Here is an 18,214-nt window from a genome sequence, read left to right on the forward strand (position 1 = left end):
CGTCCACATCAAACCCACCAACAAGCAACAGTACCTCCATTATGACAGCTGCCACCCATTCCACATCAAACGGTCCCTTCCCTACAGCCTAGGTCTTCGTGGCAAACGAATCTGCTCCAGTCCGGAATCCTTGAACCATTACTCCAACAACCTGAAAACAGCTTTTGCATCCCGTAACTACCCTCCCGACCTGGTACAGAAGCAAATAACCAGAGCCACTTCCTCATCTCCTCAAACCCGGAACCTTGCACAGAAGAACCCCAAAAGTGCCCCACTTGTGACAGGATACTTTCCGGGACTGGATCAGATTCTGAATGTGGCTCTCCGGCAGGGATACGACTTCCTCAAATCCTGCCCTGAAATGAGATCCATCCTTCATGAAATCCTCCCCACTCCACCAAGAGTGTCTTTCCGCCGTCCACCTAACCTTCGTAACCTCTTAGTTCATCCCTATGAAATCCCCAAACCACCTTCCCTACCCTCTGGCTCCTACCCCTGTAACCGCCCCCGGTGTAAAACTTGTCCCATGCACCCTCCCACCACCACCTATTCCAGTCCTGTAACCCGGAAGGTGTACATGATCAAAGGCAGAGCCACGTGTGAAAGCACCCACGTGATTTACCAACTGACCTGCCTACACTGTGAAGCGTTCTATGTGGGAATGACTAGCAACAAACTGTCCATTCGCATGAATGGACACAGGCAGACAGTATTTGTTGGTAATGAGGATCACCCTGTGGCTAAACATGCCTTGGTGCACGGCCAGCACATCTTGGCACAGTGTTACACCGTCCGGGTTATCTGGATACTTCCCACTAACACCAACCTGTCAGAACTCCGGAGATGGGAACTTGCCCTTCAGCATATCCTCTCTTCTCGCTATCCGCCAGGCCTCAATCTCCGCTAATTTCTAATTTCAATCTGCCGCCGCTCATACCTCACCTGTCTTTCAACATCATCTTTGCCTCTGTACTTCCGTCCCGACTGACATCTCTGCCCAAACTCTTTGCCTTTACAAATGTCTGCTTGTGTCTGTGTATGTGTGGATGGATGTGTGTGTGTGTGTGTGTGTGTGTGCAAGTGTATACCTGTCCTTTTTTCCCCCCTAAGGTAAGTCTTTCCGCTCCCGGGATTGGGATGACTCCTTACCCTCTCCCTTAAAACCCATATCCTTTTGTCTTTCCTTCTCCTTCCCTCTTTCCTGACGAGGCAACCGTTGGTTGCGAAAGCTAGAATTTTGTGTGTATGTTTGTGTTTGTTTGTGTGTCTATCGACCTGCCAGCGCTTTTGTTTGGTAAGTCTCATCATCTTTCTTGTTAAATATATTTTTCCCACGTGGAATGTTTCCCTCTATTATATTCATATATATATATATATAAAAACTCAATTCCAAGGTGTGCTGTGTGCTAATGAGATGCATGGCTGTTGAGGAGAAACAGTCGTTAACAGGCAGCATCTGGGGAACCTGCCTGCCCCATCTAAGTTGTATAAGGCTTACTCAGGCAGGCACTCTGTCTGAGTGGACCCTTATTTCTCTAGCTGCTCATGGGACCAAGATGGAACCCTCAAAATCTTCTTCTTCTTCTCCTCCCAGTGGGAAGTGTGTACTGCCTGAGAGTACTCATACCCACTAATCAAAAAGAATGAGGGAGGCTAGTCCTCCTGATTATCAATTTGTTGTTAGTAACAGGACTCAAGGAGTCATGAATCAGAAAGTCTTTGTAGTGATCAAGAGGAAGGAGGGCATGTTTGAAAAAGTGTCCCACTTCTATATTTATAAAGGCTTAGAAGGGCTCGCTGGTACTCTAAAGACTATTAAGCGGTTGTGAAATGGTTCCTTACTGGTTGAGACTAACCAGGCAAAGCAGGTGGAACTACTTAAGAAGTCACAAAAATTGGGTGAATATCACATCATTGTTGAGTTACATACCTCTCTTAACTCCAGTAAAGGTGTGGTAATCTGCGGTGACATTATGTACATATATGCTGCTGAACTCAAACAAGAATGGACACCACAGGAGATAATAGATGTGGAGCAAAGGACAGGTAAGAACAGTGGAGAATTTGAGATGACTGCCACCTTCATTGTGACCTTCAGTTCTCCAATACTACCTGAACACATCATGGTAGGTTTCCTACGACTTAGGGTTAGGTCCTATGTACCTAATCCTATGTGCTGCTTCAAATGCCAGCAGTTTGGCCATACAACTTTTATAAGGCCCTTGTGCGACCCCAGCTTGAATACAGATGCCAGATTTATGGGTCAGCAAGGCCTTCATACCTTAAAATGCTCAATGCAGTTTACCACGAGGATATTAGGCTGTCAAAAGGGGCCTATTGCATGAGCCCTGTTGCTAGCTTTTTTATTAATTAAAATTAAGTTTAATGAGATTTTACATTGCCATCCAGATTTTATTACTGTCTACATAGATGGTTCTAAGCAGGGAGATTTTTTTCAGTTGCTCTGTCATGTTCCCCAACATTGTCCTCAGGATAGGGCTCCCAGAGCAGTCTTCAGTTTATTATGCAGAACTGTTTGCTATCCTGAGGGCAATTGACTAGATGAGACGGTGTCGTGTCAAAAAATTTATCACCTGCTCCAATTCTCAAAGTGCTCTTCTCGCTATTGGACAGATGTATGCAGCAGATTGGTTGGTGCAACAGGTGTAAGATGCTCTCCTTCTCTTGCAAAGGCATAACAAGGAAATCATTTTTTTGCTGGGTTCCAGGGCACATAGGGAAAATGAACGGCTGATGCGGCTGCCAAGGAAACTTGCTTGCTTCCTCCTCCTGCTCACTGTTCAGTCCCTCTGTGGGCTGTCACTTCATTTGTGATCAGGAAGGCCATATGTTGGTGGGAGCCTCAGTGGCTAGAATTGAGGAATAATAAAAGTATGTTCCATAAAGACTTCAGTGCGACCATGGATTACCTCCATCTGCTCGCGATGGTGTGAATAAGTAGCCCTTACTCAGCTTAGAGTGGGACATTGCCCATTGATGCATGGCTTCCACTTACATTGAGAGGAGCCCCCAGTCTGTCAGAGAATGCAGGACGCAGCTGTCAGTACAACATATTTTAAGTGAGTGTGTTTTATATGATGATCTGAGGGTTGAACTGGGCATCCCACAGGATCTTCCCTCTGTTTTAACTGATAGTGAGGCATGTGTTGTCCTTGTCTTAATATTTTGTGTGGTGTCCAGAATTCTTCCCAAAATAACTGGGTGTGAGATATTAATGTGTCGCAGAGTTGCTGGGTCATGTATTATTTCTAAGTCATCATCCAGAAACGGTTGTCTATCCCTTTCTTAACAGCATCTTTATAGGTATTTTATCAGTTATTTTACTGAGTTATTCAGCTATGACTTGTTGGCATTTTATTATGGATTTTTCTGAAACTTGCCTTCTCGGGGCTGCTTTATGATTCTTGTGGTGGGATGAAACGTAATTTTTCAGTTTAGTGATCTTTCTCCATAGATTTTTCCCAATCTTCTTTGGTATATCATTAATGCAAGGGTGCTGATGACCTTGCTGTTTAGCATCCTCCACCATAAATCGTCATGACCACCACCCACCACCACCAGTCTCTGAATTTTGTAGTCATTTTCTCCAGAACCTTAGCAGACAGTGTTTTGAAGTGGAAACACCCTGTATATATATATATATATATATATATATATATATATATATATATATATATATATATATATGGAAACATTCCACGTGGGAAAAATATATCTAAAAACAAAGATGATTTGACTTACCAAACGAAAGTGCTGGCACGTCGATAGACACACAAACAAACACAAACATACACACAAAATTCAAGCTTTCGCAACCAACGGTTGCCTCATCAGGAAAGAGGGAAGGAGAGGGAAAGACGAAAGGATTTGGGTTTTAAGGGAGAGGGTAAGGAGTCATTCCAATCCCGGGAACGGAAAGACTTACCTTAGGGGGAAAAAAGGACAGGTATACACTCGCGCGCACACATACACACACACACACACACACACACACACACACACACACACACATATCCATCCGCATATACACAGACACAAGCAGACAGAAATGTCTTACCCTCTCCCTTAAAACCCAAATTCTTTCGTCTTTCCCTCTCCTTCCCTCTTTCCTGACGAGGCAACCGTTGGTAACGAAAGCTAGAATTTTGTGTGTATGTTTGTTTGTGTGTCTATCGACCCGCCAGCGCTTTTGTTTGGTAAGTCTCATCATCTTTCTATTTAGATATATTTTTCCCACGTGGAATGTTTCACTCTATTATATATATATTGAAACATTCCACGTGGGAATATATATATATAATTTCTGTTGTTCTAGAAATAGGAACTAAAATTAAATTAAAACTATATGAAATGGAAAAGGCATATCATCCCATACATTATTTACGTTAATTGTTATATAACATAGTTTAGTACAGTTTTAAAGTGATAAACTGATGTGTGCTTAATTAATACTCAATAATTTCTTTTTAACAAGTTTTATGAACCAGCTTGCAAATCATGCAGTTGAGATACAGTTTGCAATGTGAATTGCAGTAAAATAAAATGTTTTAAAGCCTATAATAAACTTCCCCCATGAACCATGGACCTTGCCGTTGGTGGGGAGGCTTGCGTGCCTCAGCGATACAGATGGCCGTACCGTAGGTGCAACCACAACGGAGGGGTATCTGTTGAGAGGCCAGACAAACATGTGGTTCCTGAAGAGGGGCAGCAGCCTTTTCAGTAGTTGCAGGGGCAACAGTCTGGATGATTGACTGATCTGGCCTTGTAACATTAACCAAAACGGCCTTGCTGTGCTGGTACTGCAAACGGCTGAAAGCAAGAGGAAACTGCAGCCGTAATTTTTCCCGAGGACATGCAGCTTTACTGTATGATTAAATGATGATGGCGTCCTCTTGGGTAAAATATTCCGGAGGTAAAATAGTCCCCCATTCGGATCTCCGGGCGGGGACTACTCAAGAGGACGTCGTTATCAGGAGAAAGAAAACTGGCATTCTACGGATCGGAGCGTGGAATGTCAGATCCCTTAATCGGGCAGGTAGGTCAGAAAATTTAAAAAGGGAAATGGATAGGTTAAAGTTAGATATAGTGGGAATTAGTGAAGTTCGGTGGCAGGAGGAACAAGACTTTTGGTCAGGTGATTACAGGGTTATAAATACAAAATCAAATAGGGGTAATGCAGGAGTAGGTTTAATAATGAATAAAAAAATAGGAGTGCGGGTTAGCTACTACAAACAGCATAGTGAACGCATTATTGTGGCCAAGATAGACACAAAGCCCATGCCTACTACAGTAGTACAAGTTTATATGCCAACTAGCTCTGCAGATGATGAAGAAATTGATGAAATGTATGACGAGATAAAAGAAATTATTCAGGTAATGAAGGGAGACGAAAATTTAATAGTAATGGGTGACTGGAATTCGTCAGTAGGAAAAGGGAGAGAAGGAAACATAGTAGGTGAATATGGATTGGGGGGGAAGAAATGAAAGAGGAATCCACCTTGTAGAATTTTGCACAGAGCATAACTTAATCATAGCTAACACTTGGTTCAAGAATCATAAAAGAAGGTTGTATACCTGGAAGAATCCTGGAGATACTAAAAGGTATCAGATAGATTTTATAATGGTAAGACAGAGATTTAGGAACCAGGTTTTAAATTGTAAGACATTTCCAGGGGCAGGTGTGGATTCTGACCACAATCTATTGGTTATGAAGGGCAGATTGAAACTGAAGAAACTGCAAAAAGGTGGGAATTTAAGGAGATGGGACCTGGATAAACTGAAAGAACCAGAGGTTGTAGAGAGTTTCAGGGAGAGCATAAGGGAAGAATTGACAGGAATGGGGGAAAGAAATACAGTAGAAGAAGAATGGGTAGCTTTGAGGGATGAAGTAGTGAAGGCAGCAGAGGATCAAGTAGGTAAAAAGACGAGGGCTAATAGAAATCCTTGGGTAACAGAAGAAATATTGAATTTAATTGATGAAAGGAGAAAATATAAAAATGCAGTAAATGAAGCAGGCAAAAAGGAATACAAACGTCTCAAAAATGAGATCGACAGGAAGTGCAAAATGGCTAAGCAGGGATGGCTAGAGGACAAATGTAAGGATGTAGAGGCTTGTCTCACTAGGGGTAAGATAGATACTGCCTACAGGAAAATTAAAGAGACCTTTGGAGAGAAGAGAACCACTTGTATGGATATCAAGAGCTCAGATGGCAACCCAGTTCTAAGCAAAGAAGGGAAGGCAGAAAGGTGGAAGGAGTATATAGAGGGTTTATACAAGGGTGATGTACTTGAGGACAATATTCTGGAAATGGAAGAGGATGTAGATGAAGATGAAATGGGAGATAAGATAATTCGTGAAGAGTTTGACAGAGCACTGAAAGACCTGAGTCGAAACAAGGCCCCGGGAGTAGACAACATTCCATTAGAACTACTGATGGCCTTGGGAGAGCCAGTCATGACAAAACTCTACCATCTGGTGAGCAAGATGTATGAGACAGGCGAAATACCCACAGACTTCAAGAAGAATATAATAATTCCAATCCCAAAGAAAGCAGGTGTTGGCAGATGTGAAAATTACCGAACTATCAGTTTAATAAGTCACAGCTGCAAAATACTAACACGAATTCTTTACAGACGAATGGAAAAACTGGTAGAAGCGGACCTCGGGGAAGATCAGTTTGGATTCCGTAAACATGTTGGAACACGTGAGGCAATACTAACCGTACGACTTATCTTAGAAGAAAGATTAAGGAAAGGCAAACCTACGTTTCTAGCATTTGTAGACTTAGAGAAAGCTTTTGACAACGTTAACTGGAATACTCTCTTTCAAATTCTGAAGGTGGCAGGGGTAAAATACAGGGAGCGAAAGGCTATTTACAATTTGTACAGAAACCAGATGGCAGTTATAAGATTCGAGGGGCATGAAAGGGAAGCAGTGGTTGGGAAAGGAGTGAGACAGGGTTGTAGCCTCTCCCCGATGTTATTCAATCTGTATATTGAGCAAGCAGTAAAGGAAACAAAACACCAATGACATTGTAATTCTGTCAGAGACAGCAATGGACTTGGAAGAGCAGTTGAACGGAATGGACAGTGTCTTGAAAGGAGGATGTAGGATGAACATCAACAAAAGCAAAACGAGGATAATGGAATGTAGTCAAATTAAATCAGGTGATGCTGAGGGGATTAGATTAGGAAATGAGACACTTAAAGTAGTAAAGGAGTTTTGCTATTTAGGGAGTAAAATAACTGATAATGGTCGAAGTAGAGAGGATATAAAACGTAGACTGGCAATGGCAAGGAAATCGTTTCTGAAGAAGAGAAATTTGTTAACATCGAGTATAGATTTAAGTGTCAGGAAGTCGTTTCTGAAAGTATTTGTATGGAGTGTAGCCATGTATGGAAGTGAAACATGGACGATAACCAGTTTGGACAAGAATCGAATAGAAGCTTTCGAAATGTGGTGCTACAGAAGAATGCTGAAGATAAGGTGGGTAGATCACATAACTAATGAGGAGGTATTGAATAGGATTGGGGAGAAGAGAAGTTTGTGGCACAACTTGACTAGAAGAAGGGATCGGTTGGTAGGACATGTTTTGAGGCATCAAGGGATCACAAATTTAGCATTGGAGGGCAGTGTGGATGGTAAAAATCGTAGAGGGAGACCAAGAGATGAATACACTAAGCAGATTCAGAAGGATGTAGGTTGCAGTAGGTACTGGGAGATGAAGAAGCTTGCACAGGATAGAGTAGCATGGAGAGCTGCATTAAACTAGTCTCAGGACTGAAGACCACAACAACAACAACAATAAACTGGATAAAACGGCATACAATATCAGGTCTGTATGGCAGATAGTTTTTGAGACATGACCGTTTTAAGTTTTCAAAACATGGCAAAAATTGCACAGTTCTGGAAACTTTAAAAATTAATAATTCGAAAACGAAACGCCCCAAAAAAATTCTTTTTTTATATCTTATTTTATTCTGATAGGTTGAATAAAATGACAAAAAATTACAAAATTCTAAATCATCTAGGTTCAAATTTATTTATTTATTTATCTATTTAATTGGCTGATTTCACATGGAATGATCTGGACCCTCTACCGTGCAACAATGGTACAAAGGACACTCTGCCATGTAACATCAGCAGGAAGTACTTTGTCGTTCAACATTGCTAGGAAATACACTCTGCAATGCAGCATAGGTAGGAAGCATTCTTTGCCACTCAACATTGGTAGGATGCTCTCACTGCTAGAGATGTTGGTAGGATGCACACTCTGGCAGAGACCGTTGGTAGGATGCACTCTCTGTGATCCAACAGCAGTATAAAGCATCCTCTGCCACATAACATCAGTAAGAAACACTCTCTGCCATGTAACTTCAGTAGGATGCACCCTTTGCCACACAACATCGGTAGGATGCACCCTCTGTCCCACATCATTGGTATGATGCAGCATTGAAAGTAGTAAGTAGCACCCCTGCCCCATAACGATGGTAGGATGCACCCTTCTCCAGGAAATGTGGCACTGTTCCTTTCTTCTTCACATACTCTTTAACAGAACTGTTATGCTCAACTTTGTATCCGCAGTGCTACATCAGCTTAATTAGTTATGTGTTAATCGCATCTGGAACAACTTAATCCTTAGCAATATATTAAGCGAAAAGAAAAATTAGCTTATTTAGTAGATAATTAAATGAATCTGTATAATGCTTATTTTAAGTTTGATGTAGCCCTTAGATATCTTCATGTACCGTGGGTGCTGGATTGCCCTCCGGGGGGTATGGGTATCCCAGTTGTATACCACAGCTCTAGTTCAACTACAGACTAGTTTCACTAAAAAAAAAAGAATGGATAGATCAGTCAACTAAAGCACTAAAGAGTTTTTGCAGATGAGAGAACAAATGCATGGTTCTACTGAAAGAAAAATTAAACTGGTTTTGTTTGAAAAGAAAGATTGAGTAATTCAGTCAGTATGCAGGACTTCAGTGGACTGACTGTTTTCATTCGGGAGCTCCTATAAACTTCTTTCATCTGAAAATAATGAATGAATAATAATCCAACCAATATATAAAACTAAACTACAACTGCCTGAATCAGTTGTTTTGATTGAGTTGCTCCCATAGACTGGTTTCACACAAAAAATGAATGAATAATTGAACTTATATTTAAAACTACAACAGAATGTGTCGTCGTACCGAATGCCATGCATTTACCGTGGTTTGCAGAGCATAGATGTAGATGAAGAAGCTGTAGGCAGTGTATTTAAAACTATTTAGAGGATTTTTCCCCCTTAATTTTATGAAAGGATCTTGATTATAGATGTTAAAGAAACAGTAAATGCTGTGTAGATTCAGATGAATGAGAAACAGCAAAATAGACATTGTGAAAGGTGTAAACAGTTCTTCAGTGGGATGGCTACTTGTCTGGAAAATCGGGAATTCTCAGTGAATGGAAAAATTCGGAAACTTTTAGAGATTCTTGGAGGAAAAGAATGGGTTGTTAATGAAAGGAAAAGTACCGAACAGTTTTGTTACAAATCACTGTGAACTTCTGCTCTGAAAATGATCAGTTGTGGATTCACATAAGGAAGGAATCGTTGTTGTGTTTGTTGTTGATCCCTGCTACCCCTGATGCCTTCACCAGTCCAGGGAAACACTGTTACTGTCTTTGGGTCCTTGGAGTCCAGGTCTGTCTCTCTATGGCATGATTGTAGGTGCAAAAGAAGATAACGTGCTTGAGAATTTGTCATGTAGATGTCAATTCGTCATTCACATAAAAGCAGTTTAAAAGATATACATATTTAAATACCATTTTTGAGTGTTGTGGGTGTTTTGTAGAGCAGCTTCAAATATTCATTCTCTGGTTCTTTTGTAACAATTCCAATTTATAGTAGAACTATACTGACTTTATCACAGTGTCATGAATCAAGTTAACAATGACCATTGGTTGAAGAGTGTCTGATTTGAAACATGATCTATTGTTCCTATCAAAGTTTATTGATATTGACAACAGTTCCTCTGGCAAGAATTTCTCATGTACGTGAGGATATCACACAGTAATATTGCGTGGTATGGAAAGGTGACAGACAGCGGCAACAAAGGAATTTCCAGGTGCAGCGAGAGCTTTTAACTTAATAGAATTGAAAGTTCTTGTCACATTAAAACTGTGTACTGGACTGGGAACTGAACCTGAGTCCTTAGGAAACAATTCTCGAGGCTGTAACTAAGCCATGTCTGCATTTTCCTTCCTTCCAAGAGTGCAGGAAAACTTAAGGTAGCAGAGGTACTGGCGAAACTAAAGCTGTGAGGGCAGGTTGAGAGTCGTGCTTGAATAGTTCAGTTGGTAGAGCACTTGACTGTGAAACACGTAAGTCCCACATTTGACTCCTGGTTCAGCACACCATTTTAATCTGCCAGGGATTTTCAGATCAGTGCACACACTGCTACAAAGCTAAATTTGTTCTGGAAACTTGCAGACTCAATACATATTGTGCATGTGTGTGTGTGCGCACACGTGCTCATTTTCCATATCTCCTCCTAAACCACTGAAACAATTTCAACAAAACTTGGTACAAGTATACCATATCATCAGGTGACAATCACAGAGGGAATAAGAACCACCTACCTGTCAAATTTGTGGGTGTGGGGGTCAAAAAGAAATGTAGCCTGCAATGGTTGAATTCCCAGATTTCATTCATCCATTTTTTTGAGAATGAGAGCATTTAGTGACTTGAAACAAACTTTACACATAATTTCAAACCTTGACAAATTTTTTTTCTCTCTTTCTTTCATAATGATAAAAGGAGAAATATTTGTCACATACTACTTTTCCATTGTTCATGCAGTAAAAGTACCACATATTTACTACTTCTTTACCACTAATTGCATTCATGACACATTTCACAGACACTATGCACATTTATAGTTGAATATAAATGCAAAATTATCTCATAGTAGGACCTACAGTTCAGGAGATATAAATTGAGAGAGTCATGAAAAACTGTCGCACTCCGCATGATGTTTAAATTTATTAATTCGTTGCTACTAACTGCATTTGCAAAACATGTTGCAGACAGTATCCATGTATGCCACTGAATGTACCTACAAAATTATATCATTGTATGACTCATAGTTCAGGAGATATGATGTCATAAACATTAAGCACAAGGCCAGACATTGCATGATATTGGCATGATGCACAACTATAGATAAATATCTGGGCAATGCCAGATTTCTCCACTAGTTGTTAATAAAATTGAATACACTACTGTTTTGTTTTCATTGTTTTGGCATCTAGTTTGTGATTTAGTCACAAACTGCTCCATCAGTATATTCAGGTAATTTATGTCATAGGGATTTCTGATCATTTCTGTAATATGATTAGTTTTGTCATACTCAAGAAGTCGTACAACATAATTAAGAACAGGTACTAAATTATTTTGACAAACGTATGTGATGTGCTTTCATTTGCCACTGTTGCTGCACGTTTCAAAGTGACTACTCCATTGCATTGGCTCTAGAATAAGTTTAATTATGAAAACTGTCTTTACTCTGGAAAAAAATGAGGGTGCTATCAAGGTCTTGCTCTTTCGTACTGTGGAATGAGCAGAGTTGTCTATTGGTAAATTTATTGTCAGTGGCTTCATTTGATATTGCAACAAGAAGCAGATTCATGTGTTCTGACTGCTTAGTTAATGCTATGGATCTGAACAATAAATTAATAGAGACTCTATACCCAGTAACCATTTTCTCATTGCAAAACATTTATTATAAAACATTTTAAATTTATCTAAAGTAACTGTGTTACAAAGTATTGCAATTGGACACTTGAACAACCTAAAATTCTCTCTTTTGTGTATATGTTGTTTTCAGTTCCAGCTGTGCTTGGAATAATCTCAGTATGTCATGTGGCACCTCAAAAAACGTGATAACAATTAATCTAAAAGTTGCTCTTATACACAACAAAAATTGCTTTGGAGGAATGTGAAATTTCAACCTGGAAAACTTTTAGCAAAGTCACTAACTTGTTCATTTGTAATCAGTAGTGAAATTTTTGTTGGTGCTACATATTGCTGTGGGCTATACTGTAGCAGACACTGAAATCATCATATTCAAATTTCAAATTTTTATGCATAAATTAATTTAATGACAATATGTGAACGATTTGTTTGCACATGAGCCATGAAAGAAAACTAAGGTGTCCACATAGTGCAATGTAGGCTATGAACGAAAATTCTTGTAAATTGTTCTTCATACACTCCTGGAAATGGAAAAAAGAACACATTGACACCGGTGTGTCAGACCCACCATACTTGCTCCGGACACTGCGAGAGGGCTGTACAAGCAATGATCACACGCACGGCACAGCGGACACACCAGGAACCGCGGTGTTAGCCGTCGAATGGCGCTAGCTGCGCATCATTTGTGCACCGCCGCCGTCAGTGTCAGCCAGTTTGCCGTGGCATACGGAGCTCCATCGCAGTCTTTAACACTGGTAGCATGCCGCGACAGCGTGGACGTGAACCGTATGTGCAGTTGACGGACTTTGAGCGAGGGCGTATAGTGGGCATGCGGGAGGCCGGGTGGACGTACCGCCGAATTGCTCAACACGTGGGGCGTGAGGTCTCCACAGTACATCGATATTGTCGCCAGTGGTCGGCGGTAGGTGCACGTGCCCGTCGACCTGGGACCGGACCGCAGCGACGCACGGATGCAAGCCAAGACCGTAGGATCCTACGCAGTGCCATAGGGGACCGCACCGCCACTTGCCAGCAAATTAAGGACACTGTTGCTCCTGGGGTATCGGCGAGGACCATTCGCAACCGTCTCCATGAAGCTGGGCTACGGTCCCGCACACCGTTAGGCCGTCTTCCGCTCACGCCCCAACATCGTGCAGCCCGCCTCCAGTGGTGTCGCGACGGGCGTGAATGGAGGGACGAATGGAGACGTGTCATCTTCAGCGATGAGAGTCGCTTCTGCCTTGGTGCCAATGATGGTCGTATGCGTGTTTGGCGCCGTGCAGGTGAGCGCCACAATCAGGACTGCATACGACCGAGGCACACAGGGCCAACACCCGGCATCATGGTGTGGGGAGCGATCTCCTACACTGGCCGTACACCACTGGTGATCGTCGAGGGGACACTGAATAGTGCACGGTACATCCAAACCGTCATCGAACCCATCGTTCTACCATTCCTAGACCGGCAAGGGAACTTGCTGTTCCAACAGGACAATGCACGTCCGCATGTATCACGTGCCACCCAACGTGCTCTAGAAGGTGTAAGTCAACTACCCTGGCCAGCAAGATCTCCGGATCTGTCCCCCATTGAGCATGTTTGGGACTGGATGAAGCGTCGTCTCACGCGGTCTGCACATCCAGCACGAACGCTGGTCCAACTGAGGCGCCAGGTGGAAATGGCATGGCAAGCCGTTCCACAGGACTACATCCAGCATCTCTACGATCGTCTCCGTGGGAGAATACCAGCCTGCATTGCTGCGAAAGGTGGATATACACTGTACTAGTGCCGACATTGTGCATGCTCTGTTGCCTGTGTCTATGTGCCTGTGGTTCTGTCAGTGTGATCATGTGATGTATCTGACCCCAGGAATGTGTCAATAAAGTTTCCCCTTCCTGGGACAATGAATTCACGGTGTTCTTATTTCAATTTCCAGGAGTGTATAATTCTTTTGAAAGTGCTGTGGTCTTTAGTATTGGTGCAGTATTTTTGACCATAGTTACTATATGTAAGGATCATGTGTTTTTTCTGTTGTGTGTGTGCCTGAGCAATGACCTTCACACCATGCTATTAACTTTAAGTGAATAATTTCAAATAGTTAAGTGACATTGAGAGAACAATTTAAAAATCAAACACTGTTTTGCACTTATGTTGACAAAAATTCTTCGATAACTACAATTAATTTTCTGTCATGCTAATTCTGTATGAAAATGAAAGAGGCATTTTTTTAATACTGCCCTGTGACGTAGCAGCATAAATGTAATTTTTTGTGACCATAGGTTTTTGCATTTTTTCGCTTTTTGTGGTGTATAGTAGTTGTGATTTTGGAGTGCAGTTTAATTAATTGGAATCATTATTACAGTGAAAGATAAGGCAGAAGTTCTCCTAGAAGTTGACCGCCTCCAACAAATGAGGGATGAACTGTCATCAGAAGTATCCAGTCTTCACACTTTGTTAGAGCAAGAACGTTCAAAAGTACGGGCCCTAACTTCTGATACGAAAAACAAATCCCAGGTGTGTGTCAGTAGGCTTTCAGTTACAAATGTTCAATTATTTGTACTTCTGGCTGTTTAATTATAAAGAAATTGTTTGAAAAATCATTGTAGAAATGTAAAATAATAAGTATCAAATCACTAAAGAGACTATGTTGATAGTAACTGACGGCCATTCATTTTGTCTAACACTTGGTCAATATTTGTTTTGCAGCTGCTCAATTTTCTGGAATGCTGTTATTTTAAAAGAGTTTGAAAAATTTTCTTCTTTTACTATTAGTTTGATGCATTTAAATTGTTTCTAGTCACTAGTAGTATTTTAACTAACTGTTTCCTTTTCATCACTACATGTCTACTACACTACCTACATACTATACAATATTGGTTTGCTCCAAAAATTTCTCTCCTCTTTTACCCCTTACAGTACAAGTAAAATGCTCATTGTTGCACACAGTAGATATTCCAATAATGCCACCTCCTCTTGGTAATATTATTCATCAACATATTCTCTCCTATTCCTTCTAACAACTTTTTGTGCATCAGTTTTTTGCCTAATGTGTAACAACTATAAAATACACAGTTCCTTCTCCTGAATTCCTGTTGCCCATATTTGTGTGCATACTTTGCAGTCCGCAATTTAGTCTCTATATCTTTGTGTAATTGTGGTATCCACTTTACTTAATTTTTGAAAGTAGAAATCTACATTGGCCAGAAATAAATTTCTGACTGGCATAGAGGTGACATTGATGACATTCTGTGTTTATATATATGTTGAATAACTCAAGTGTCAACTTGATCTGAGGAACTGGGTTTAGGAAAACATTTCTAATCAAATGGGAAGTTTGTGGCTGCCTTAGAAAGGTTTTCGAAGATTTTCCAGAATTACAATTAAAGTATGTTACCTACTCTGTGGAATAATGCTGGATGTGGTGCACTGAAGTAACAGGGTACTGTTTCAACAGAAAGGCGCAATTTTTACCTGATAATTATGCTCCTAGCGTTTTGTTGGAAAACTCCAGAAGCCTCTCTTCTCCTACGTATTTCACCATTCCTCAATCTCCCATAATTCTACCTTTCTCCCTTCCCCTCCCCCTCTCCCCTCAATTATAGTCTAACCATCTGACTATCAGATTTCTTAATTTTTCACGTATTCTATCAATTGTTCATCATTAAATTTTGGTGTGGTTCTGTAAACCTGCACGATGATGGTTGGTATTGGGTTTGTTTCAGGCCTCATAAGTATAATTTGGACAGGGTTTTGTTTGTAATAGCTCTCTGTTAGTTGCCATAGTCACAAACAGCAAGACATTTTCCGGTGCTTTTGTTGTTGTACATCTACCTCCCTTCCACCAGAAACATTTTGTTGTGTGTTAGATACAATGACCCATAAGAATATTAGAACTCAGCTTGTGAAATTTTGTTGTTATTCACAGCACAGATATCCAATGCTTGCGGAGCTTGTGAAATTTTGTTGTTTTGCGCGCAAGCATTGGATATCTGTGCTGTGAATAATAACAACAAAATTTCACAAGCTGAGTTCTAATATGTGCGCGCGCACACACACACACACACACACACACACACACACACACACACACACACACCTCTCTCTCTCTCTCTCTCTCTCTCTCTCTCTCCCCCTCTCCTCCCCTCTCTTCAACTCCAACATCCACCTCCCCTAATCCCACCCCCCGTCCCCAATATGAAATGTGAATACAAACAATATACATGGCCATTGCTGCTCCCTTTGCACAAAACTTTGATTTGTATTAGTCTACTGTTATTTATTTTAAGTGGGGAACTTTTGACCATTTTTTTTTAATTTTTTGTTTTAGAACAAGAAACGGAGTGCAAGTGAAACAGCACAATGATGGCAGAAGAAGAAACTGGGAAACATGTACCAGAACTAGTTTCCTGCAGATTTGTTGTGGAACTGTTTTTGCTGTCTCCAGATAAACTAAGCAAGAAATCAAATTGCTCGCTGCATGCCATTTATGGTGGAGTCTTCAGGTCTGCGGCAAAGCAGAACACTTTTGAACAACTTTTATATGTCATTTTGCATCTTGTGACTGGATCAGTATCTTTGATAATTGTGTTTGTTTGGTTTGGTATCAACTTTAAGGGTTTCATCTGGATTTAACTGTGATGATAACTTTAAATGTATGCTTTTTAGTAGATTTGAGAGAAAATTTTCATTGGTATTTATGTTATTCTTCCTTTATACGCTGCCAGATACAGGAGGAACAAATTTTAACATCAGAAGGCATTGGCTACTGTCCTAACATAATATTCATGCTTGGGCTCATTTGGCATTCTGGATACCACATATTCTTACTATTAATAATAGCATGTATCATTATAATAAGGTCTGCCTTTTTTTGGAGATGTTGAAATCACCACCCATTTAAATTTGCACAATTTTGTTGCATTTTTTTCTGAAAATATTAATTGATAGCTACAAGTTACACCTCAGTGGTTTTTATTTTGAGCTGGTGTTTAAGAACACCACAGTATAGAGAATACCCCTATGAAAACTTTCCTTTTTAAGGTTTGGTGCAAAATGTTGTTGATAAAGTTGGAAACACTAGTTTTAAAAAATTTCTAATCATGACTCATTTCTTCTCAAAACTTCTGTTAAAGAGCTGCACAAATGTTTTAAAGCTGATGAAAACTGATTTGAACAACAGGTGTAAAGGAAAACAGTTGTCATTATGATTATGGGTATAAAGACAATTGAACAAGATGCTGAATGCTGCCAGATTTGGATTATACATGTTCTGTTTAGCCAGACAGTTGGTCATTGCCGTCAATATTTGAACAGTCATCTTTAAACTAAAAGTGTGAGACACATGCTGTGCCAGTGTAAGATATTACATATTTGTATGAAAGTTAAGTTTCTAAATAATAGAATTCTTCCCTAATGATATCCTTTCTTACTATTTTTCCTGTTCAGCAGTATTTGTTTAATGCATTTTTTAATTTGAAAACTTTTGTTGTAATTAGAAAACAGTTTTGGTGCCAAATATGTTAGGTCATATGTTGTAATATATTGGTTAAATTGTTTTTTCTTTCTGTTGTATGATGTATACACCAGCACTATATAACAGGCATAGGAACATCTTTGTGCTAGTTGCTAAGGTTGTAATGTGTTCCAATTACAGAAATATGCCATTGAGAACATTAAAGTTCCTTCAGAAACATATCATTGTTTCTGTTCACGAAGAGATTAAACTCTTCTAGATATGCAATTTTAATGCCATTATTCTGTATTGTTAATATGGCAGAGAGGTTGATTGTAAATATTGCAGTGTTTTCTGTTATTATATTGAAATGGCATGTTTGAGACTGTTGATTCTGTTTATGTTCATTGTTAACTGCCCTTCTGAGGCAAAACTTTCTTTTCTTTCATCTTGTGTAAATCAATGAAGTGATATTGTTGTGTTCTGTAAGAAATTATTGCTTTGCATGATTTGTTTAGTGAAGTGATTCTCTGGCGATAAGTTTATTGTTCTCAGTTATGATTAAGGTTTTCTTATTTTAGTTGTATTCAATAAAGAACTGTGAAATATATTTCTTGATCTTTTTTCCTTTGCTCTCGTTTTCTTTTGATACCTTCAGCTCCAAGAATAAATATTTAGCATTGCATTCAGATAGTCATGTATTAATTTGGCTGCCCTTAATATAATTGTAATTGTTTTTATTTTTTATCTTAGTGTACGATTTGTGCATAGTGCCAATGTATTATTGGCCAACGACATTCCTTATGACACCCATATGATGCACAAGTTTTTAATGAACTTCTCCATAATGCGTACTTAAGTTGTTCATGTGTGATGCAAGCAGTGTCTTTTTTTGCTATTGTATGAGGGTCACTCTAAAAGAAATGCACACTATTTTTTTTATCCATCTTTTGTTATACATGTTTGAATGTTTTACAGTGTGGAGATACATCCTTTAGGAACAATATTT

The 18,214-nt window shown here is 39.9% G+C and overlaps 1 protein-coding gene across 1 annotated transcript in view; it reads left to right on the forward strand.

Annotated features, from left to right (window-relative positions):
- LOC126094822 (G kinase-anchoring protein 1-like) overlaps positions 1 to 17,815 on the forward strand; it is a 72,358-nt gene extending 54,543 nt beyond the window's left edge. The window contains exons 5-6 of the mRNA XM_049909402.1: positions 14,116 to 14,267; positions 16,081 to 17,815. Of these exons, the coding sequence (XP_049765359.1) occupies positions 14,116 to 14,267; positions 16,081 to 16,116 (188 nt within the window). The 3' untranslated portion in view covers positions 16,117 to 17,815. The remainder of the gene's footprint in view (positions 1 to 14,115; positions 14,268 to 16,080) is intronic.
- The last annotated feature ends 399 nt before the right edge of the window (positions 17,816 to 18,214 follow it).

Source organism: Schistocerca cancellata, chromosome 8 (assembly GCF_023864275.1).
Source record: "Schistocerca cancellata isolate TAMUIC-IGC-003103 chromosome 8, iqSchCanc2.1, whole genome shotgun sequence".
Lineage (NCBI taxonomy): Eukaryota > Metazoa > Arthropoda > Insecta > Orthoptera > Acrididae > Schistocerca > Schistocerca cancellata.